The sequence below is a fragment of the Homarus americanus genome, unplaced genomic scaffold, assembly GCF_018991925.1.
Source record: "Homarus americanus isolate GMGI-L3 unplaced genomic scaffold, GMGI_Hamer_2.0 scaffold4060, whole genome shotgun sequence".
Lineage (NCBI taxonomy): Eukaryota > Metazoa > Arthropoda > Malacostraca > Decapoda > Nephropidae > Homarus > Homarus americanus.
Window position 1 is genome coordinate 890,157 of NW_024746161.1, and position 23,055 is coordinate 913,211.

General features: G+C 38.9%; 1 protein-coding gene across 6 annotated transcripts; it reads left to right on the forward strand.

The window, feature by feature from the left end:
* Positions 1-980: 980 nt before the first annotated feature.
* Positions 981-22,572, forward strand: LOC121878944 (probable ATP-dependent RNA helicase DDX17). 6 transcript variants are annotated; one of them, XM_042385388.1, is made up of 13 exons: positions 981-1,198; positions 15,372-15,614; positions 15,722-15,908; positions 16,043-16,221; positions 16,300-16,360; positions 17,427-17,579; positions 17,704-17,876; positions 18,145-18,255; positions 18,940-19,001; positions 19,104-19,163; positions 20,957-21,193; positions 21,297-21,419; positions 22,114-22,572. In XM_042385388.1, exons 1-13 carry the CDS (start codon positions 996-998, stop codon positions 22,119-22,121), a joined length of 1,800 nt encoding a protein of 599 aa, XP_042241322.1. In that variant the 5' UTR covers positions 981-995; the 3' UTR covers positions 22,122-22,572. The 6 variants fall into 6 exon arrangements, with proteins under 6 accessions (XP_042241322.1, XP_042241321.1, XP_042241319.1 ...); XM_042385387.1 differs by lacking the exons at positions 16,300-16,360; positions 18,145-18,255 and adding an exon at positions 18,490-18,600 and having other exon boundaries at positions 16,043-16,282; XM_042385385.1 differs by having other exon boundaries at positions 21,297-22,572.
* The last annotated feature ends 483 nt before the right edge of the window (positions 22,573-23,055 follow it).

Genomic DNA, 23,055 nt, shown 5'->3' on the forward strand with positions numbered 1-23,055 from the left:
AGATTCAAATCATTAACATACATATCATAGATAATGTTCAGCTCATTCTACAGGGTGCATCCAGTGCATTTCCTTTTACCCCTGTGACATTGTTCTGTCGTTATCCCATGTTATCAAAGCATTTTACTTGGTAATATGTGAAATTTCCCTAGTACAGCCTTCTTATATAACTACATTCACCTCTTTGTTAATACAGTATATACAAAATTATAAAAGTCCGATTTTATGGTAAAGTTGACGTAGCCAATAACTAAAATATATTTATTATTTTTGTTAAGTAATCTTTGATAAACTCAGTTTTACAACGTGAGTAGAAGACTCGATTGCAAAGTCCCACGTGGAGAACCCCTCTCTCTGGCGTATGTTTAGTTGCTTTAGCAGTACATGTTTCAAGGCCTTATATATTAGTTCGAACATACTGAGTGACTTGGGATACAATAAGTTGAACTTTATTTATTAATATTCCATTAAATTGAAGAATTAAATAGTTATTGAGAATATTAATACTACATAACTATAAGAAATTATTGACTTACATTTCTCAAATACTTTTTCTTTGCATAATATCCTTATACATAAAGTCATGTAAACACTTTCGGACGCATTTCCGTCAAAAAAAATAGAAATGCCCGCTATACGATCTCATATTAAGTTTAAGTGGAATATACATTTATTTTGTAATTGTATATTTATAATTTAATAAACTTGACTCCTTTAAGAGCACATATTCCTTCAGATATCAAGGATAACAAAATTATTGAACAAGGGTTGGGATGGGCGCTCTCTCTTACTCATATGTTCCCTACCGAGTTGCCATTAAACGTATATTTTGTATTATTATCCATTCAATTGATTTAAATTATGAAAAAACATTTTGCTATATGGTAATAATATATATATAAAATCTTCCAGTTATGTTGAAATTGTCAAATGATATAATGATCCGTTAAAAACGTTAATGTAAGTTCAGGCGTCAACACCGGCACGAGGGCAAGATGGGGTGGTTCGCGCGCCTGCCTTACAGACGGTCTTTCTCCGTGGGTCTCCAGCGTGCTACACCAACATCGCTCGACCTGTCTGTCAAATTTTCCATCTGTAAACCCACAGTAGGAGCTAACACCTGCTCCAAACAAAGTTCATTAAGTTTATCTTACACAGAGAAAAGGAAACTCAACAACATGTCATACAGAAACCGCCGGTGAGTAAAACAGTGAATTATTTCAGATTCTTTCAATATGGCGAGGACTGACGGAGCTTCATCGATTTATCTCGCCTGGCTTTTTATCTCTTTATTCTAGGGTTTTGGTGTACATTTTGTGCCTTCATCTTTATTTTGTGGTTCTGTACTTGAATTAGGTCAGGGTTGTGGTAGTATGCTGAGAAATATGAGGTTGATGATCGCAGATACAGATGTTGGTTGGTGTTTCGTTGGTTGTCAGTCGCCGCAGTGGTGTCGCCATTTTGTGTTCCCCCACATACGCAGTGCTTTTCACCCACTTCTTATATTCTGTATTGTTTCTTTGTAGTCCATCACGTAGTATATATATATATATATTGTACATAGGTCTCGTTTAATTGATTATTAAAAAATCGATACAGGGTAGTTGTTCACAGGAAGTTTTTACCTGAGGTAGATTATATAAAGCAAGGAAAGATTAGCTACGTTGTATTAAGCTTGTATTTGGTGGTAGAAGTTTGTTGGATAGTAGTGATGAACTAATGTACAGTAGTTAGTACGAGGGAATAGTTGGGATTAGTAAGTACGTTATATTGTAATAAATATGATCAGTGATACTTTATCCTTTGGAGTTTCACCTTTCCTTATTGAAAGAAAGTTGATACAAGCAAGATATATACTAGATGTCCACGGGCAAGAAATAACATGTTAAGTTCCTTTGAGAACCGAGGCAAATTTCATGTGGCAAGTCCGCCATGTTGGACCTGGGAGACGAATAAAAACAAAACTATTGCTGAAATGACTGGTTTATTGTTTTAGTGGGAATGAACCTCGGTTTTATCTGACTTTAAGCCATAATATAGACGTAATCAGTTTAGTGAGTACTTTGTGCTAAATTCAGACTGGCCAGTGAAAGTTAAGTTTTACTTGGCCTCCATCAGCGGGCCCGGCAAACATGGCGGACGTACTGTTGTGGCAGATGCAACTCCCGAATTTATAGTGAAACTATAATTTTGTTTATTTTAACGTCCACGTCTTATTTGTACGAAACCTTTGTAATTTCAACCGATTTTCCAGGTGTGGAGGGGGAATTCTGAAGGTTACAGAGCTATCAGATATCTTGATAATTATTAGATACTTTTGGCGAAATATATATTACCAATCTTGACCAATGCTACATTAAAAAGGCTGTTGCAAAGTGTATATTTTAAAACGAAAGAAGTTATATTTTTCCTTCTGGAAGATATTCGTCAGTCCACTGGGTGCTTACCTCGCCTGCTTCTATCTTCTTTAACAAGGGGAGTTCGGGGTTTCCTTGATCCAACTGAATTCGCAATGTGCATCAAAAATATTTTTGAGGTACAGTACCGAGACTATTAATTGTAAAGGGCTTTTCAAGAAGGTTGTAATTGTCTAGACCACGAGTAACCACCTGATCAATTCAATACTAGCGAGGTCATCCTAAAACTATATCTTGCGCTTGTGAGACCTCACTTGTTTAACGCAGTTCAGTTCTGGTCACCGTATTACAGAATGGATATAGAATCCTTGGAAAGAATTCAGAGGAGAATGACAAGGCTAATCCCGGGCATTAGGAACCTTGAGTACAGACAGGTTAAAGCATTTTAATTTGCACTCCCTCGAGAGACGTAGTGAGAGGCGATATGATAGAGATGTACAAATGGAAGTCAGGGCTGAACAAAGGGGACATTACAAAGGCGGTCCAACGAATTACCTTAAAGTACCCAAAAGTATATTAAATCGGGGTAAAATCTTGAAGAATGTGTTTTACATCAATAAAACCTGATTAATAATGTTTTCATTGAAATGTAGTCAAAATAATGAAATAATAAACAGCGAAAAACGCTAAATTCCAAGGAGTCGCCTATCCAAAATGGAGATATAATTACCGATGTTTGTTACTTTGAGGTATTTAACATAGCCGTAGGATTTACTTTGTTAGGTTAGGGAAGTGCATCACGATGGATCTGAGTTACCTCCCTTGTTCACGAACTCTTTGGAATTTAGCGTTCGCCAATACTGAAGGTTTTTCGCTGTTTATTTCATCTTACAAATTGTTTTTACAAAATTACACTAAAAGTATTATTAAACATGTTTTGTGTATATATAACAGATATTTGTTAAGATTTTACCCTTATTTGCTATACTTTTGGGTACTTTTGGGTAATTCGTGGCTCCTTTACAAAGGTCCTCACACTATCCAACCAGGAGCGAACTCTTAACTATGGTTATAAATTAGACAAATTTAGATTTAGGTGTGAAATAGGTAAACACTGGTTTGGTAACAGTAGTGGATAAATGGAACTAGTTACCAAATATCATCATTAACTCGAATATGCTGGATAGCTTCAAACATAGGTTGGATGCTTATATGAGCAATAGGGGTTGGGTGTAAATAGGACTGCCCAGTATGGGCCAATAGGCCTGCTGCAGTTTCCTCCATTTTTATGTTCTTATGTACACAATATGTAGGTCTAACCCACAAGCGAGTTATTTTTTTTTTAATTGTTTCATTGGTTAGTCCTATATAATTGGAAAAAAATTATATATATATATAAACACACCTCACCCCGCCAGGACTCGAACCCACAATCTTGTGTGTGACCGGGGAGCGTTACCACTAGGTAACGTTCCCCCGGTCTCACACATAAGATCGTGGGTTCGAGTCCTGGCGGGGTGAGGTTGGCCTGTGCATGGCAGCTCCTGTCGAGAGATACTACCACTCTATCATCCATGAATCTATCTAGTTGACCTTTTGAAACTTTCCAGAGTTCCAGCACTTACTACAAAGTTGCTAAGCTTGTTCCACTCGTCCACCACCCTATTTGTGAACCAGTTCCTTCCTATCTCCCTCCTAAACCTAAACTTATCCAACTTAAATCCGTTGCTCCGAGTCCTATCCTGCTCGGATATTATAAGAACTTTATCTATATCCCCTTAATTGATTCCTTTCACCCACTTAAATACTTCTATCATATCTCCCTGCACTTTGTCTTTCTAGGGAATGCAAGTTAAGTTTCTTTAACCTATCCTGATATGGAAGGTTTTTAAGTCCAGGAATCATTTTCGTCATTCTTTGCTGCACCGACTCTAGTGAATTGCGCTTTATGGGCTAATGAAATATATATATATATATATATATATATATATATATATATATATATATATATATATATATATATATATATATATAATATATATATATATATATATCACAATGAAAACGTGGATAAGATAAATCTTGATAAAATCACACGGGAAAATGGAAACAACGGAGTACCTTAGCTTTCGTCTTTATTCAAGACATCTTCAGAGGCAACTGGATTACATGGACAGAGAGAGGCTTAAATATACAGGGTGACCTAAAAACATGAGGTCAGGTCATAATGATGACATCCACTAATCCCCACACCAACACAACCGTAGAGGAGCTTAAGAGAAGGGTGGTGACGTGACTAGACAGGTCAGGTCAGAAAAAAGGGACCCACAAAATAACTGTCATACATCAAGATCAAAGGTTTTCAAAGCATTTTTAACCTTGGGCCACTGACAAATAAATTTATGTAACATATTATCAGTTTTGAACTGACCATCACTAAGGTTTATTGATTTTAATTCCTTAATCAAACTAGCTTCAACCAGAAGTCTTTCTGTGACACAAGATGATTTGAATACTTCCAAGCTTTTTCCCAAGCAATGGGGTGATTATTATTCCTAACATGAACGAACAAGGCACTGCTTTCATATATATTATGATATATATATATATATATATATATATATATATATATATATATATATATATATATATATATATATATATATATATATATATATATATATATATATATATATGCTGATAGCCGCAAGGAGGGGGGAAAGCACGAAGTTCCCGAGCGCTTTCGTGTGGTTCGCGTCTTCAGGGGTGGGTGCAGACTAGAGAGAGTAATACAAATCAAGGTGCTCGCCCCTGAAGATGTGAGTTGCACGGGGGCGCTTGGGAGCTTCGTGTTTTCTTCTTTCCTTGTGGTTATCAGCATATACCTAGATCACGCGCACCTACAGTGATTTACTTGCATATATATATATATATATACATATATACATATATACATATATATTTATTTATTTATTTATTTTGAGAAGGATTTAATGACTTCTGAATAGTGTCCGAGCAATGACAAAATGTTAACTTTATACATATGGAACATGTTATCCACAGTACTGTATTACTACCAAAGCTGGTACTAAGTTTGTTTGTCATCCGGGGAATCATTGGAATTTAACCATTAGAATCGGTAGTTTGGACAAATCTAACTTTTTTTTTATGGGGATTAGCCCACCCGGGCACAGGTCACTGACCCACATCGGGACCTGGGGGGGGGGTGTAATAATAATGATAATAATAAAGAACCATAAGAAATAAAAAATGAAAAAGGGTCATACGTGAGAAAATATATGTATGTTGTGTTGTCAATAGTAAGAGAAACAATTGAGACCCTGCAATTGTGTGTATATGAGGCAGAAAGTTAGATAAGCAACCTGGGACTTGGTCACAATTTTTGTGATGCCATATGGCAGCAGTGTCTACCATAAACATATGCTTCCAATATCTTCCCAGGCGGTAGTACCTCCCTGTTTGGTAGCTGCCTAATACACTGTACATATGTCTGACCCCCCAGTTGGGGGGGGTGTTCCTCTTGAAGCATTGGTGTATCGTAAATGTTAAGAAAACGTGGAATTTACAAATGTCATTGCTTGAAATAAAAAATTTTTGAAATTTAATTTTTACAAAAGTTTTAAAAGTTGGTTATTGGCAGCTATGGAACAGCATATGAAGTATTTAGCAAAGTAAAAAGGAAAACTATTTAACACGGCAACACAGGGTGGTAGTGTGGTAACCGAACAGTGTTAAGGTTTAGGATAAAAAAATATAATTTGCAAATTTTCATTGTATGGGAGTTGTAAGGCAAGAAAACGTTTTTCTTGCCTAGGAAAAATTTATTTTTCTGATTAATGTGCAAAACTTTTGTCAAGTACTATACAGCATTTTCAATTTGTCTAGCAAAACTACCCAGAAATTTTTTAGTAGAGGCAGATTTAGTTTGATTGTGATATCTACTTAGTTACTATTTCATTAAGTTCACTGGATTGTTTTACAATGGCAATTAAACTAATTTTGGTGAAGATTTAAAAAATAACAATACAAGTTAATTTGGTTAGTATGCTCTTACAAAATTAAGGGGTGCATCTATTGATTGGATACAGCTCTCCCCTCCAGTCTAAGGATTGGTAGTTTTATCACTGGGATGGGAGTGTGATTTATGGGGAGGTGGCATGTAAAGTTGGTCTTGTGAAGGATAGAGATTTGCAGTTTCTTGGGACTAAACTGTTCAAGCAAACGACATTGAATAACTTAATTGCACCATTGAAATTTATACTCGCCCGAGCCTCTACATACAGCAAGTTTGCGGATGACGACAAAATAGGGCGACAGTTTAATTCGGGGCAGGATGCAAATGCAATACAGGAGGATTTGAATAAACTGCAGGAGTGGTCAGAGAAATGGCAAATGAAATTCCGCATCGGCAAGTGCAGCGTACGTAATATTGGAAGAACACATACTGTCAATGTATACAGCTTTAACATCAACCTAGAGAAGTCGACTTGTGAAAGAGACTTAGGGGCTAAACAAAGGGGACATTACAAAGGTACTCAAACTATCCAACCAGGAGCGAACTCGTAACAATGGTTTTAAATCGGACAAATTTAGATTTAGACACGAAATAGGTAAACATTGGTTTGGGAATAGAGTAGTGGACGACTGGAACAAGTTCCCAAATATCATTAACTCGGACACACTGGATAGCTTCAAACATAGGTTGGATGGATATATGAGCAATAGGGGCTGGGTGTAAATGGGACTGCCCAGTATGGACCAATAGGCCCGCTGCAGTTTCCTCCATTCTTATGTTCTTGTGTACTTGTAAGCCCGGATCTACTGCCTAGAAAACAGTGTGTTAATGTTTGAAATAAGGCAAACAGTACTGTATTAGGTTTCATATCTAGAAGTGTAAGCAATAAAAGTGCAGAGGTCTTATTGCAACTATATCTTGTGCTAGTCAGGTTGCACTTCGATTATGCTGTTCAGTTCTGTTGCCCTTATAGAATGGATATCAGTTCACTGGAGTTGGTGCAGCGAAGAATGATGAAAATGATTCTGGGACTTGGAAACCTTCCATATCAAGATAGTTTAAAGAAACTAAACTTGCATACCCTAGAAGGACGAAGAGTGCGGGGAGATATGATAGAAGTATTTAAGTGGGTGAAAGGAATCGATAAAGAAGATATAAGATTCTTATAATATCCGAGCAGGATAGGACTCGAAGCAACGGATTTAAGTTGGATAAGTTTAGGTTTAGGAGGGAGATAGGAACTGGTTCACAAATAGGGTGGTGGATGATTGGAACAAGCTTTGCAACTTTGTAGTAAGTTCTGGAAGTTTTAAAAGGAGGCTAGATAGGTTCATGGATGATAGTGTGGTAGTAACTCTCGACAGGAGCTGCCATGCACAGGCCAACCGGCCTATTGCAGACTCCTTATGTTCTTATGCGAGGCTGGACTGTAATATTTTCATTTATTGCTTCTGATAACCAGTTGGATTAGTGTTAATGAACATAGGGATTTCTTTGAGTGTTTTGTTGAAGATTTTTATATGCAGTGCAGTAGTGTAGTACTGCTGCTTACTTGGGAAGAGAGATCAGTTGTGTTCTGACCTCACTAGAGGAAAGGTCACTGCAGGCTTAGCTCCTGGGGATTAATTGTCAGTAATGGCTAGTGCTACTTGTGAACAGGGCTGTGCCCTTCTGAGGGCAGAGTTACAGAGGACCAAGGAAGAAAACTTGAAACAAACGGAAGGGATAGTTAGGATGGAGGAAACGAGACAAGGAAAGCTCGTGTCTGACGTAAACTCAGGCGAATGGAAGGTTGTGAGGAGAGGGGCGACCAAACTGGTGGTGAATAAACACACCAAGGATATGACAACAGTAGTTAAGTGTACCAACCCTTTCAGTCCTTTGATAGACGAATTGGACGTTAGCATAGTCAGGGACAAGGCTGACAAGGAAGGCACGAAAACCTTAATTGTTGGCGATTTTCAGGTACGGTACCTAGACAGCTTTTTGTGGTAAAAATAAAAATAGGATGAGGGTGTGTTTGCCAGGAGCTGGGATGGGGGATATAGTTGACAGGATGGACAATATCTTGTCTGGTAATGGGAACAAACCCATTATCTGCCTCAGTGCAGGAGGCAATGATATTGGGTGGTGTAGGAGTGAAGAGCTTCTTGATAAGTTCAAGACAGCTATAGAGTGTATTAGGTCGAAGGGAGGGATCCCCATCATATGTGGTATCCTGCCTAGGAGAGTTGGCAATGAATGGCTACCAAGGGCAGTTGGTGTCAACGGCTGTCTTGACGGATATTGCAAGTCAACATCAGTCCCATTCATTGACAACTGGGGCAACTTCTACGGCAGAAGGGACCTTTATGCAAGGGATGGGGTGGCAACCCTGACTGGTTCTCTCGAGAGGGCAGTTCAAAAGATGTCGGTCTTTAAACTTCTAAGAGAACATATGAGCACTGGGGTGGAGTTGAGACTGCAGTGGAACGGGGAAACAAAGTGAAAGGTTACAGGGAAATAGTGTTAGGAATTATGGCAAAACTAAATTAGGCAGTGAGTTAAAACATAAACACGACAAAGAGAGGACTCGGAACACGACTAACTTAAATGTCTACTACGCAAACGGTAGAAGTATGAGAAACAAAATAGATGAATTCAGGGCGATGGCATGTACCGAAAAAATCGATATACTGTAATAACATTCACCGAAACACATAAACCTAGACTCGCGTGATTTACCTATCGAATACCAAATTGCAGGTTACAAATTATTCCATACCGATAGGCAGATTTGGAAAGGAGGCGGAGTAGCAATCTGTCAGGGATAATCTTGAAGTGTGAAATAAATAAGGTAATGAAAACAATAGATTACAGAAACAATTTGGATAGAACTAATCGATGGTAGGGAAAAATTAATCACAGGAGTAATATATAGACCTAATCTTGATAGTTAATGAGCGACTTATTTGGGATGAAATGCGCAGGGCTTCCATACATAGCCAGCAAGGTCTATAAAAGTAGGCGACTTAAACTAGCCAAATAGATTGGATTGACCCTACGGGTAACTCGGAATCAAGATTTTCTTGAAGCAATCCAGGACTGTTTCCTAAGCCAACATATAACCGAACCCACCCTGGGTAATAATATACTCGATTTAGTTGTCAAACCGAGAAAACCTCATTATTAATGTTGAGGTAGGGGACGAATTTGCTAACAGCAGTCACAAAGACATTAGATTCCAGTTAGAATTTCAGGGCAGCTGCAAGGGAGATTCCACTTAGTCCCAAATTTTAGAAGGGCAAACTTTGATAGTTTGAAGAGGCAGCTGAGAGAAGGGGTATCACGCTTGGGGGTGAACTACATGACCTCGCATGAGGTGACCTCTCACAATGTACCCACATAGGGCGACCTTACCAGGAGACCTGATAACGAGATCTGAGGCTGCCTAGTTCAACAACAATTTAAATGATGAGTTCATTAATGCACAAAGGCAGAACATACCATACAGAAAACTCAGATCAAACAACATGGACCCTAAATGGATAAATAATTATTTAAAGAATATTATTGGAGATTATTACAAGGTATTGGCCGGTAGGGTTAAGACCGATATAAGAAAAGCAGAGGAATAATGAACTGAAGATAGCAAGGGAGGCGAAGGCAAACCCCCAAGGGATTCTATTAACTGTATCAAACTAAAACACGAGAAAAGATCGGACCAATACAGTCAGATAACGGTGAGCTAACTGATAACGACGGAGAAATGAGCAATAATCGGAAGAAAAAAATTTAAACAGTTTTCACCGCCGAAAATTTAAACATAACCGTGGCACCGACTATACAGAGATAGCGAAGAAAATAAATTAAGCATTTTAGTAGTGACAAGTAACGATGTCAGTAAGCAAATGGACATACCTGTACTAAGTCACCAGGTCCCGATGTGATGTTTGCCAGAGTATTAAAGGAATGTAAGGAAGAGCTTAGTATGCCTTTAGCAAAGCTAACCTGTCCTTTAAAAACAGGTGTAGTACCAGAATCCTGGAGGATACCGAATGTAATACTGATTTTCAAGGAGAGATAGATCACTATCCTCTAACTACCGACCAATCAGTCTAACATCAATTGTAGGCAAATTACTGGAAGCAATCATTTCAAACTAGTCAAAATTACCTGGAGAAGCTCAAGTTGATCAATGATTTCCAACATGGCTTCACAAGCAGGCGTTCATGTCAAACTAATATATTAACATTCTTTTCATCTGTTTTCGAATCGGTGGACGAGGGGCACAATTATGATGTGGCATATCTCGACTTTAGCAAAGCCTTCGACAGAGTCCCCCACGGAAGACTAATAAGAAAAGTGGAGGCTCGTGGCATTAAAGGAGATATTCTAAAGTGGATTAGGGTGTGGTTACAGGACAAGAAACAGCGAGTGAGCATTATGGCACTAGTGGAGTTCCCCGAGGCTCAGTACTCGGACCATTGTTATTTATTATATACATAAATGACATAGATATCAGTGAAGACAGCATCATAAGTAAATTTGCCGATGACACTAAAATAGGGTGTGTAATTAAATCTGACGATGACTCCGCAAATTTACAGGAAGATCTAAACACATTTTTCGAATGGTCTGAAAAATGGCAGACGAGATTCAATGTGGACAAATGCAAAGTACTCGGTACAGGAGATGTAAACAGGGAAACCAGATACCAGATGAACAACGATGTTACTGAGAAATCCGACTGCGAGAAAGATTTAGGAGTAATGATAAGTAGGAATCTTAAGCCAAGTAAACAATGTGTACAGTCATGCGCCGGTTATCGTCCTAGATACGTTCTTGGGAATGTGATGTTAACCGAAACGGACGTTGTCCGAAATTACATAAACCTATCGTATTTATTCTAATGGGGGTTCCAGGCACCCAACCCCAAGTTTCCCATTTTACAACCATTTATACCCACTATATATATATATATATATATATATATATATATATATATATATATATATATATATATATATATATATATATATATATATATATATATATATATATATATATATATGTTATGGTAAATATAAACACACACAGGCATGGCTAGGTTTATTACAAAGTGATGAAAAGGATAATGTAAAGTGGGTAGTCCACAATACATGTAGCTATGTCTCTCTGTTTGAGTGCCCCGTCATAGGAGTCCGTTTTCTCTCACTTCAGGGCTCCTGAGTCGTCCGTTTTCTCTTTAATCTTAGAGTGCAGTACACCAGATACTTCTTTATTTCGTAGTAATGACACAGAATTTGAAATTGCAACTGGAGTTGCAATTGTTGAGGCAACTAGATATGTCTGATTACAGCAAATGTGTTATTGTCAATTTGTGGGTGAAAGATTTTATCCTCAATAGATGTAGGTTAACATAACACCTGCAGGCAAATGTTTAAAAAAAAGCTTAATCAAGGAAGCATATTCCTTTAACACATATCTGACCAATATGGGGAGGATCATCCTGTCTCTGTCGGGGGGTTGTGGAGTGGTGGTCCAGCAGGCGTCACGGAATTTTTTTTTGGGGGATGGACGTATATGCGATCGCACGTTGTTCGGGCGGACATTGACCGGCGCATGACTGTATTTGCTCGAAACAAGGCTAATAGAGTACTTGGGTTCATACAAAGGAGTGTTAGTTACAAGACTAGCGAGGTCATCTTAAAACTATATCTTGCGCTTGTGAGACCCCACTTGGATTACGCAGTTCAGTTCTGGTCACCGTATGAGAGAATGGATATAGAATCCCATTTACACCCAACCCCCATTGCTCATATATCCATCCAACCTACGTTTGAAGCTATCTAGCGTATTCGAGTTAATGATAATGATGATCGGTAACTTGTTTCATTCGTCCACTATACTGTATTTCCAAACCAATGTTTACCTATTTCGCGCCTAAATCTAAATTTGTCTTAATTTAGAGCCATTGTTACGAGTTCGCTCCTGGTTGGATAGTTTGAGTACCTTTGTAATGTCCTCTTTGTTTAGCCCTCGCTTCCATTTATACACTTCTTTATCATATCGATATAAGAACAGCCCAGTCCCAACCATTGTAAAAATTATCAATAACTTGTAATAAACCAGTGTATTCACTCCCAGTAAATCCTACTTTTTGCACTTTCACTGTTGAAATGCCCTGTAGTTTGAGCTTTTCCCCACCTAGTTATTATATATCTTATTTGTATCACTTATGGTACTTGTATATTATTTGTAAATCGAAACCCATTCCCCAATTATGTAACTATTTTCAGCTTTCTGGCTGCTATGCTCTTTCAATAAACCGTTAATTTTTATTATTGTTATACGTCTCGAGGGATTGCATATTAAGATGCTTTAACCTATCTCTGTACTCAAGGTTTCTATTGCCCAGGATTAGTCTTGTCATTCTCCTCTGAAGTCTTTCTCGGGATTCTATATCCATTTTGTAATAGTGACCAGAATTGAACTGCGTAATCCGAGTGAGGTCTCGCAAGCACAACATAATGTATAGTTTTTTGATGACCTCTCTAGTCTTGTGCAGTTTTATGCTTGCCTATGTTACTGGTGTAAAGGTTCAGAATATTTTCCTTTCATCCAAGATGCCAAGAATGTTCTTACTCTTGTACTGTACTGTAGGGTCTTTTAAAAAAATGGATTTTAGTTTAGTTTTGGGATAAGGTATCATTGATCTTTAGTCGGTTTGTTGTCACTATTAGTGGTACAACTCTGCAGTGTTGTGGCAATAATCAGTGTACTGTACTTAAAGAATTTTAAGGTCAAACTGATTTTTCCTTTTTCCCTGCCATATTTATATTGTGGTGTAGAACAAACAACCTTAAATATACTCTCCCACAAAAGGTATCGGGAAAATTAATTGGTGACAGTTGTTTGTATCCTCTTCCCAGAATTAATTTTGGTTGAAATATTAAATGTTTGCTTGTACTACAGTATACATTAGTTGGATACATTTGACTCTTTAGCTCATTAACCTCTACCCGGTAAACGTTTATGATATCTATATCGATATTTTTTATTGCTTTCTTTTTCTGCAAATGAATGTTAATGTGTGGTATATTTTACTCTATTCTGTGTACAAACATCAGATATGCATGGTGTAGTACTTCCTTTTGAATTGACAATCATTAGTTTGAAATGAATTTTTGAAATCCTAAACCATGCATCTTACTCAGGTGTGGACCTTCTTTAATTGGACATATGGGAAATTTAAAAAATATTTTGAATATATTAGCTATTGGTGCAGACAATCTGAAAGGTGCCTGTGTTTAATAACTTCAAGTGGCTGTAATGAAGGATGTTACTTTATATTGGCATGCACGTGGGCATTTAACATGTGTTGAACAGTTATTGTGGTAATATGAACCCTCATCACTTACTAAATTTTTTTATACTTCATTAGGAAGAGATTAGTTGTCTGAATTATAACGAGGTTTCTGGAATTTGAACTTTACAAATCAATATTTATCAACCCCTTTTCCTTATCACTTCACTTCCCTTTTATCACCTTTCCCCTCAACTTTGAACTGTCTTCCATTATCTTTAGCTTTTCAGTTTCATCCATTATGCTTTTCTTCTTGATTCTTTTGCATTTCTCTTATCATATGCTTTCCTGTTGTTTTTCCTTGTCTGGCCTCTTTTTGTGTTTCTCTTTGAGATGTGGATACTATCTAGTTTTAGAATGGCAAATCCAACAATTTTGGACTGACTGGTAGTTTAGAACTCCCTTGAATCTTGGACAAGACTACCAATCTGGTAATCTATATTACTATGAAAGCAATTATTACAACGCCTGTACAGTACTCCGGTGCAACTGTCATTTTTAGCTGCTTTCCGACTGATGCTTCCTGCTGAAACACAATGCTAGAGCGCTTCGAGTACTGTATCACAAACCACAGAATTGTAACAAATATTGGCAAGTAGAGATAATGCTAGGCGACTTGATGGAACTAGGCAATGTGAGAAGTCACTGCACCAATTGTGTTTTAAGATTCAAGCGACTTTGTCTGATAGCTTCAGTGTCTGAAAAGCTTAATTTCAAAGCATTTACTTTGGTCATGTTCGTATTATCCCAACGTGGATAGTATTGTGCCAGAAATGAAATTGGAATTTGAGATTGTGAAAGTTTTTATTACAGTACTAATTGTGCTGGTCTTGGGTAGTCAGGGAGGAGGATGTTGTGATGGTTGTATAATGATGCAGAGATATTCAGTGTTCTTGTTCTTAACAATATTTTATAAGTATTATTAATGGTATTAGTGGTACTGTACTTCATATATTTCATTCACTACATTTTAAGTTTCAGTGCACATTGTATAGATGAATATGCCCTTGTGGTGGTCATTTATGGAGTGTAAAACTGCAATTGAGGAAATGTTTTAAGAAGTTTGTACTTTGCATACTTGTCATTTACAAGCTTATGGATTATGGCAAAAGAAAAAATTTAATTTGCCTCGGCCTGAGAGGGTTAACGTTGACAGTTGCCATGAAATTTTTCTGGTATTCATACTGTATATTGGGAGAAGTTGTGTTTGTACTGTATTTTGCAGGTTTACTCAGCATGCTGGTTGCAGTAAAACAAAATTTGTGAAATGATTTTAAGGTGTGGGAATGGATGTTCAAATTCTTGAAATGGGTTTACATGAAAGTACAAATGAAATGTATTGCTTTCACAAGATGTTGGTCTGGTTTTTATTATAGCTCTCTTGCTCTGAAGACATTGCCATGTTGTGTGTCTGGAAAGGATTTTACTTTAGGTCAGGTTCTTAGGTTGTTTGATAAGCCCTCGTTGAATTTTAGATGACTGCAACAGAAAGAAGCCATGGATTTTCCGGTTCTTCGATGCAAGGACGTCGGGACGACAGCTTCGTGGAGTAGACGAAGTGGCTCAACATAATTCATGCTTTCATTTTCAGGTTCATTTATAAATAGTTAATCCTAAGGTCCCCTTCTAGGTCTCGCTCCCGTTCTCGTTCTCGCTCGCGTGATCGTCGACGCGATAGTGATGACTGGGGTGGTTCACGTGGTGGGTGGAGTGCTGCTGGTGGTGGACGACCGTCACTGAAGGGGAGGCAGCCAGGAGAGCGTCTACGGAAGCCGAGATGGGACCTGTCCAGACTTACCCCCTTCGAGAAGAACTTCTATCAACCCACACCGACCGTACTCAATCGCCCAGCATATGAAATTGAAAAATATAGGTACGTAATCAGGTTAGGTAAATTGTTGCAAAAGAAACTACTGTTTTTAATTGGAAAATGCAAAATTGGAGTATTTTTGTTCTAATATCTTTTTTCCTTTTGACCAGGAATGAAAAGGAAATCACATTACGTGGAAAGAATATCCCCAATCCCATCCAGTACTTTGGCGATTATAATTTTCCGGATTACGTTATGGCTGAAATACGAAGACAAGGGTATGAACAGCCTACTCCAATTCAGGGGCAAGGATGGCCAATCTCACTTCAGGGAAGGGACTTTGTTGGCATTGCACAGGTAAGAAACTTAATTATTGTCAAAAAAAAATTTTTAATCTTCAAAGATAGTTGTGAAAGTGTGTATATAAGTACAGTACTTTTAAAGTGATTTTGTGTATTGGTTTTATTATATTAGTGCTTTCTCCATTGCAGACTGGTTCTGGTAAAACCTTAGGCTACATTCTACCAGCAATTGTTCACATAAATCATCAGCCATATTTAGAACGAGGAGATGGTCCAATAGCTCTCATCCTGGCTCCCACCAGAGAACTTGCACAGCAGATCTTAACAGTTGCACAAGACTATGGGGCCTCCTCAAAGATCCGATCCACATGTGTATTTGGAGGTGCACCAAAGGGACCACAGATTCGTGATCTGGAAAGAGGAGTTGAGGTTAGTATCCGATCCACATGTGTATTTGGAGGTGCACCAAAGGGACCACAGATTCGTGATCTGGAAAGAGGAGTTGAGGTTAGTATATTAACATTGTTGGTGGGTCTCCTGACAGGCTTTTGATACAAGGAAAACTTAAAGGTGTGAATAGTTCTGCATCAAATATTAGTGTAGTGATTTTAAAATGTCTTTTCAACTGTTTCATTAAATCATTGGAAAAGGAGTCAATTAAAATGTTGAAGTTTGTCAATTTTGCTTGTGCTCTCTTCCCTAACAGCAGAACTGGGTTCAGTATGCTTTAGGTTGTGCATGTATTGAGTTCACGTTTTGTAGATGCATTTTTACTTTTGTTTCCTGTTTGGATGAGATATCAGGTTGGGTTAATTTTATGCCATTTTTAGGCTTCACCACAGTAAACAACTCTGGAGCAGGCAACTATATTGGGTATGGTGGCAAGATAGTTTTTATGCTGAATTTGCCGACTTGATTATCAATTCAAAACTTGAAGTGACAGTATTCGATTGCAATCAAATGTTCAAGTAGTTTAACCATTTCCCACTGGCTTGTTAATGAAACCCAATTCCCATACAAATACCCAGCATGGACATTGAGGTTTTTTTTTAATCAGATGAATGAGGTTGTTCTTGAATCAGACGAACAATTGACCTGTATGTTGTACCCAATCTTGTTGCCTGTTTGCCTCGAGGTTGACATACATTAAATATGTAGCTGTTTGGAAAGAGTATAGTCTCACACCTAGCATTATGGCTGCATTGGGGGAAGGTGGATTTATTTCGGGATTTTGGGTTCTTCTCCAAGGGAAACATTTTACTAGATATGGGTCCTCTTGTGTATGAAATCCTCTGGGTGCTCTGGAACTGGCTGGCCACTGGGGCCAGCTTACCATGGAAGGACTCGGGGTCTCATTAACTGGATTGTAGTCTCATATAACTGTTAAGCATTTCAAAGCTAGCTATTGTAACATTTAAATTGGATGAATATATTTAATACTAGATAGGTGTCAAATTTTCTCAGGGTATACTTGGGCTCTTTAGGGACATTGACAGCTCGTGTATTTCAGTAGGTTATAGCTTTTTAAGTAATTATTACTGGTGCTGTTAGATATTTTTTTTTTTATTTCTAGATTTGCATAGCTACACCAGGACGTCTTATTGACTTTCTTGAAGCAGGAAAAACAAATCTCCGGCGTACTACGTATTTGGTACTAGACGAGGCTGACCGCATGCTGGACATGGGTTTCGAGCCTCAAATCCGAAAAATAGTAGACCAGATCCGGGTGAGTTTAGTGTTGATGGCTTCTAGAAAATGAAGATATGCTTTTGCACTGTTTATTATATGTTAATGTATAATGACTTAAGTTGTAAAATTGTAGGGATAATAATTTAATTTCTTCTTTCCAGCCTGATAGACAAACGCTCATGTGGTCAGCAACATGGCCGAAGGAGGTGAGGAATTTAGCCGAGGACTTTTTAAAGGACTACATACAGCTGAACGTTGGGTCATTGTCCTTAGCTGCCAACCATAATATCCTCCAGATAGTTGATGTGTGTCAGGAGATAGAAAAGGATAACAAGTGAGTGAAACTTTTTGTATCTGGTATTATCTTGAAATATGTAAATTTGCCTTAAATTTTTTAATTTTTAATGTATGGCTTGTTTGTAATAATAAAAATATTAGAAGGGCATGAATATTTGCTTAATCAGTTGGTGCCTACAGGCAGTTGTGTCTGACATTTTGCATTAGACACTGGCAATATTATTTATAAGGTTTGAATATTTGGAGTTCATATAAAGCATTAGAATATTGGTGCTGTTTGTTTTATGATTTGCCTTGCCCCATAGACTCCGGCAGCTACTTGAAGAAATCATGGCTGAAAAGGAAAGCAAGATCATCGTGTTTGCTGAAACAAAAAGAAAAGTCGACGATTTGACCAGGCGAATGAGACGCGAAGGGTAAAGAAAATGCACTTTTATGATAGATCCTCAGGATCTCGGTGACATTCTTCTACCTGAAGCTACCTCAGGCCTTTGGGACACAGAGCAGACTTTGCATTTTTGGCTGCTGCAGCTATTAATCCCGTATTGGGGGGGAAATTTTCAAAGGGCTAATGTATCCAAAAGATAGCAAAGTCTGCGATGCCTGCTTGTTGCATTTCCTCTACATCCCCCTTTCCCTGTTTTCTGTAGGCTGCGCCAGTTGCTCAATGAGATGGCGCAGGAGAGGGCTTACAAGACAATAATCTTTATCGAAACCAAGAGGAAGGTGGAGGATGTTACTCGTGGGTTGAGGAGTACTGGGTAAGATAAGGAAGAGGCATCCCGCATGCTGTGTTAGTACGCACCATACTAGATGCCTTGGGTTGAATACTGCCCATCTGACCCGGAGAGGTTGTGATTCATTGTTCTTGTATATATGGAGTAGTAGCTGTTTAAATTTGTCCCCCCACAGCAAAATGCACAAGGATGTTAATCAGTCACTTCTAGTAGCAAGTTGTGTCCCTTGGGTCTGCAAACTGTAGCTTGTATTTCTAAGAACTAGCATTGGTTTTGCATACAGATAAATTGAAAATATAATTGGTTTACAGGTAAATTGTAGTAGTATCATAATATATATATAAATATATATTTTTTATTCAGGTGGCCGGCAATGTGTATCCATGGAGATAAATCTCAGCAGGAAAGAGACTGGGTTTTAAGTGGTGAGTGCGGTTAGTGGGAATGAAAAATATTAGGTGGTTTCAGTATACTGTATTATAAAATTTGATTGTCATTATATAAAATTGAAATGAGATCAATTTCAGAGTTCCGATCTGGGAGGGCACCAATCTTGGTTGCCACTGATGTTGCTGCACGAGGGCTGGGTAAGTATGCATTGCCTGTTAGCAATAGCATTCGATTGAGTTGTTTGGGAGGGTCTCATGCAGTAAATTGACAAGGGTGGGTACCAAGATTAAGTCCAGACTGTACATTTGGTGGTTTCATATTGTGGGAAAAGCCTTTGGCTTGAGATGTGATGACTGCAGGTGATCACATATGCTGACAGTGGCAATGGTTTCCACCTGTATGATGTAGTGCGACAGGCTCCATACCTGTGGTTGTGTACAGCTTCTTAAGGCTCTGGAGTGATGGTCTGGTCATGATGCAGGTGTAAACATGCATCATTGTCCAGACTTATTGTGACACCTATGTTAATGTTCCTTCAGATCATAAATGACAAAAAGATTTTAATATAGATTTAACTTCATTTGTGACCATATTTAGGTATTTGCTCTACAATTGGAGATCTGGACTGGCTATGCAAATTTTACAAACCATTGTAGTTGGTGGAAAATTGGCTTGCACATTTGAAACGGTGATTTTACATCAAAAGGCCTTGAATGGAAGTTGATGTATTATCTGTTTTGAGGACAGTAAATTGGATATGCAGCTCAGATTTGCTTTTGACAGAGGATACCAAAATGTGGATGGTTTTAGATCAGTAGGGTTAATGTAAGTTTCCTTGTAATTAAAGCTGTCATATGCTAGCTTGTTATTTGGTATGTGGCATCATTGATTATATTGATATAAATAAAAAGCCTCCCTTAGATAATTGTGGGTGCCTCCAGAGGTTAAGGAAGCAGTTCCCTTGCATGGAGCCACTGTTAATTCAGTCTGGTCTTCTCTTTTGCAGAGGCACTCATAGAGAGATAATGCACGGAGGATGTTTCGTTGCATTAGGCTCCGGTGCCTCTGAGACTCGTCGTGCATCACTGAGCACGAATGCGCAATGGTGCCAGGTGTCCGCTGGTGCCACCAGACAGATGGTCATGTTGCCTTGGCCATCAGGAGGTGGCAGAGGTCAACGATGACTGCCTGCAGCCTGTGTTGGTCCCCTCCGACCCACTCTGGCCTGCAGCAGTCCGCACTGGTCTCACCTGGCGGGTCCATCCTGGAACTGTCAATTGATTCACTACTGTAGCATCGTGACAAGCCACAAGCCCCTGACCTGTGGTTCATGGGGCCCTGACCCCAAACACAGGGCCCTCAGCCCAGGGAATGGATGTTCCTTTAGGGTCCACCCCGGCCCCCACTTGCCGCTGCCTCTCCCGCTCTGCCACATGTGGAACGTAGGTATCTCCGCGGGAAGCAGTGGTTGCTGGGGGCATGTGGGGTGCATGCTCGCAGTAATTTTTAGTTTCTAGTAACATGCTCTTGATCTAAAGTTTTAGTTTAATTTTAAAAATAATTAAAGTTGTCTAGTAATGAGTGTGCACCCATTGAGGGCTCGAGTGTATCCAGCCACAGGTGTTGTGGAAGAGGCTTGTTTAAGGATGAAAAAAGCGCGGTCTAGCTTTGTTAGAATCCATCATTTTATGGGCCATTTCATTTTTTTATTTTATTTTAATGCATGCTCTTTTGGCTTACTCCATCTTTGTACTCATATTTAACTGCTTTTATTTCTTAAATATTTCTTATTTACTTGTATATTTAATTTTATTTTTTTATTTTTTTTATGAAATGGCCCAGAGAACTGCCAAGTTTTTTCATCAGCTTCTAAAAAGTAACAACTAAATTTTCTCTTGAATTACTTATTTGCTGTGCTTAAAGCTTTGAACTTGGCAGTTTAGTTGAGTAGCAGCTTGTGCACTTTTGTAACATGACTTTTACTGTGTAGATGTGGATGATGTGAAGTTCGTGATCAACTACGACTACCCATCATGCTCTGAAGATTATGTACATCGTATCGGCCGAACGGGCAGATCAGACAAGACGGGTACAGCATACACATTCTTCACAGCAGATAACTGCAAGCAAGCAAAGGATCTGATAGAAGTGTTGAAAGAGGCCAATCAGGTTGTTAACCCACGACTCTACGAGATCATGGACATGTCACGAGGTGGTGGTGGCAAAGGTAAAGTAATACTACATGTAACTATAAAGCAACTTGAAAAAAAAATGTAAAATTTCAGCTATTTCAGGAGTAAGAGATTTGTAACTCTGAATTCTTTTGTCAGGGCGTAATCGCTGGAGGGGGCGTGATGATGACAGGAGGGGAGGTTTTGGGCGCGATCGTGATCGTGGTCGTGTGGGTGGTGGTAGTGGTGGAAGGAACGGCTACAGCAATGGAAACGGCTATGGTACGTCTGAAGGGCTTGGAAGATTTAACCAGTTTAGAGGCGGAGGCAATAGCAATGTTGTGCCCAATGGGGTGGGTGCAGGCCAGGCCCGCCTGAATGGGCCACCTCCACTCATGGGGTCTGGTTCTGTGAAGGCCACAATGGGCCAAGCAGCTTCCCAGAGCCAGTTGAATGGCCCCCAGCGCTCCGTCCAGAACATGGGAGCCATGGCCATGGGCATGTTCAACCAGACTGCCTCCGTAGCTGGTACTGTTGGTGGCCTAGGCATAATGGGGGCCATGCCTAGTGCACTGAACTGGCCGCGGCAGTGACCCCGTGGCTGCCCTAGTCAAGCTCCTGCCTCCTGCTCTCCAACTGGGGCCTTGCCAAGTGGCCGCCTCAACTCTTGCCTCGGCGACTCATCATCACCGTAACAAGTGTCAACCGATCCTCTGAGTCTTCTTGTAACTCTGAACTGATGATGGGGCCTCACTTGGCAAGGTTTCTCATCATAGGTGTATCTAAAATATTTCTTCTTGACCTTAGTATATTGTATGCACAGAATTGGAATTTTCCCATTCCAACATGCTGATGTAGTCTTTGAAAGTGAATTTTTAAGATGGCATGGCATGTTTGGCAAGTGAGGTGTTCTATTCAGTAGTTATCAGTAGTTAGTTTTTGAGTTTACTATTGACGCTGTTGGTATCTATTACAGCTTACTGAAGCCCGGGCCGGAGGTGACCGCTTACCGCTGCACCATCCCCTTTCTAGGAGATTAGAGGTTGCGCACGTTACCACTAAGTACTTGACAGGCTTGGTTGTCAAGGGTAGGGAAAGTTCGGCTCACCCCATCATTACAGTGTGCGGACACCTGCGCCATTCCTCCTTGTCTACGGGACTGCTGTCTGCTTAAGCCAACGACGTCATTGTTAGTAAACCTCACTGTCCAAAAGCCGGTTGAGTTAGTCATGTCAGCATGTCGTTGATTATCAAATATTTTGTTTCCTTTTTTAACCAAATATTCCATTGTAATTTTAGGAAGTATTTCCTAGTTTCTTTATACTGTATAGAGGATATTATTTTTGATTGTATCATTTAAAAAGAAATTATTTGTGTATGGACCAAGAAACTTTGTAACCCTCTGAATAATTAAATAAAAAGAATAATTGTAAAACTATGTTTGCATACTTCCTCTGCTTGCTAGTAACTGTAGTGTGGTGTAGGTGTTTTACCAGTAAAGAAAATGTCAAAAGCAAGTGTATTGTGGAATTTGATTGAAATACCTTTTACTTTAGCTTGGCATTGAAAATTAGTCGAGATTCAGTATGTTGGCATTCCTTAATACTTCATATTTGTTTGCTTAGTTCAGCTTAAATGTGACTACTACCCTGGAGCAGATTTTGCAAGTACAGTAGTATGTATACAGTTCATAGTATGAGTATGATGTATCTACCTGCATATTTTCACTAACCTTGACACCTTGAGGCAGATTTGGGTTTAACAAGCTTGTGGACAGTATACTTTCTTCAAACTGTCGACTGCTTGCAGGACTTTAAACTACTTATGTAACACATGAATAGGTTCAATGATTGACCTGATCAACTGAGCTCTAAGTATGAAGCCTACAGATAAACATTGTGCATTAATAAAAAAATTC

What these genes read in the sequence shown, in the direction of transcription:
- LOC121878944 (XM_042385383.1), top strand. Translation starts at nt 996, where the DNA reads ATGGGGTGGTTCGCGCGCCTGCCTTACAGACGGTCTTTCTCCGTGGGT. An exon ending in AAGAGACTGGGTTTTAAGTG is followed by an intron (nt 19,002 to 19,103) that starts GTGAGTGCGGTT and finishes GATCAATTTCAG; the next exon opens with AGTTCCGATCTGGGAGGGCA. An exon ending in TGTTGCTGCACGAGGGCTGG is followed by an intron (nt 19,164 to 20,956) that starts GTAAGTATGCAT and finishes TTTACTGTGTAG; the next exon opens with ATGTGGATGATGTGAAGTTC.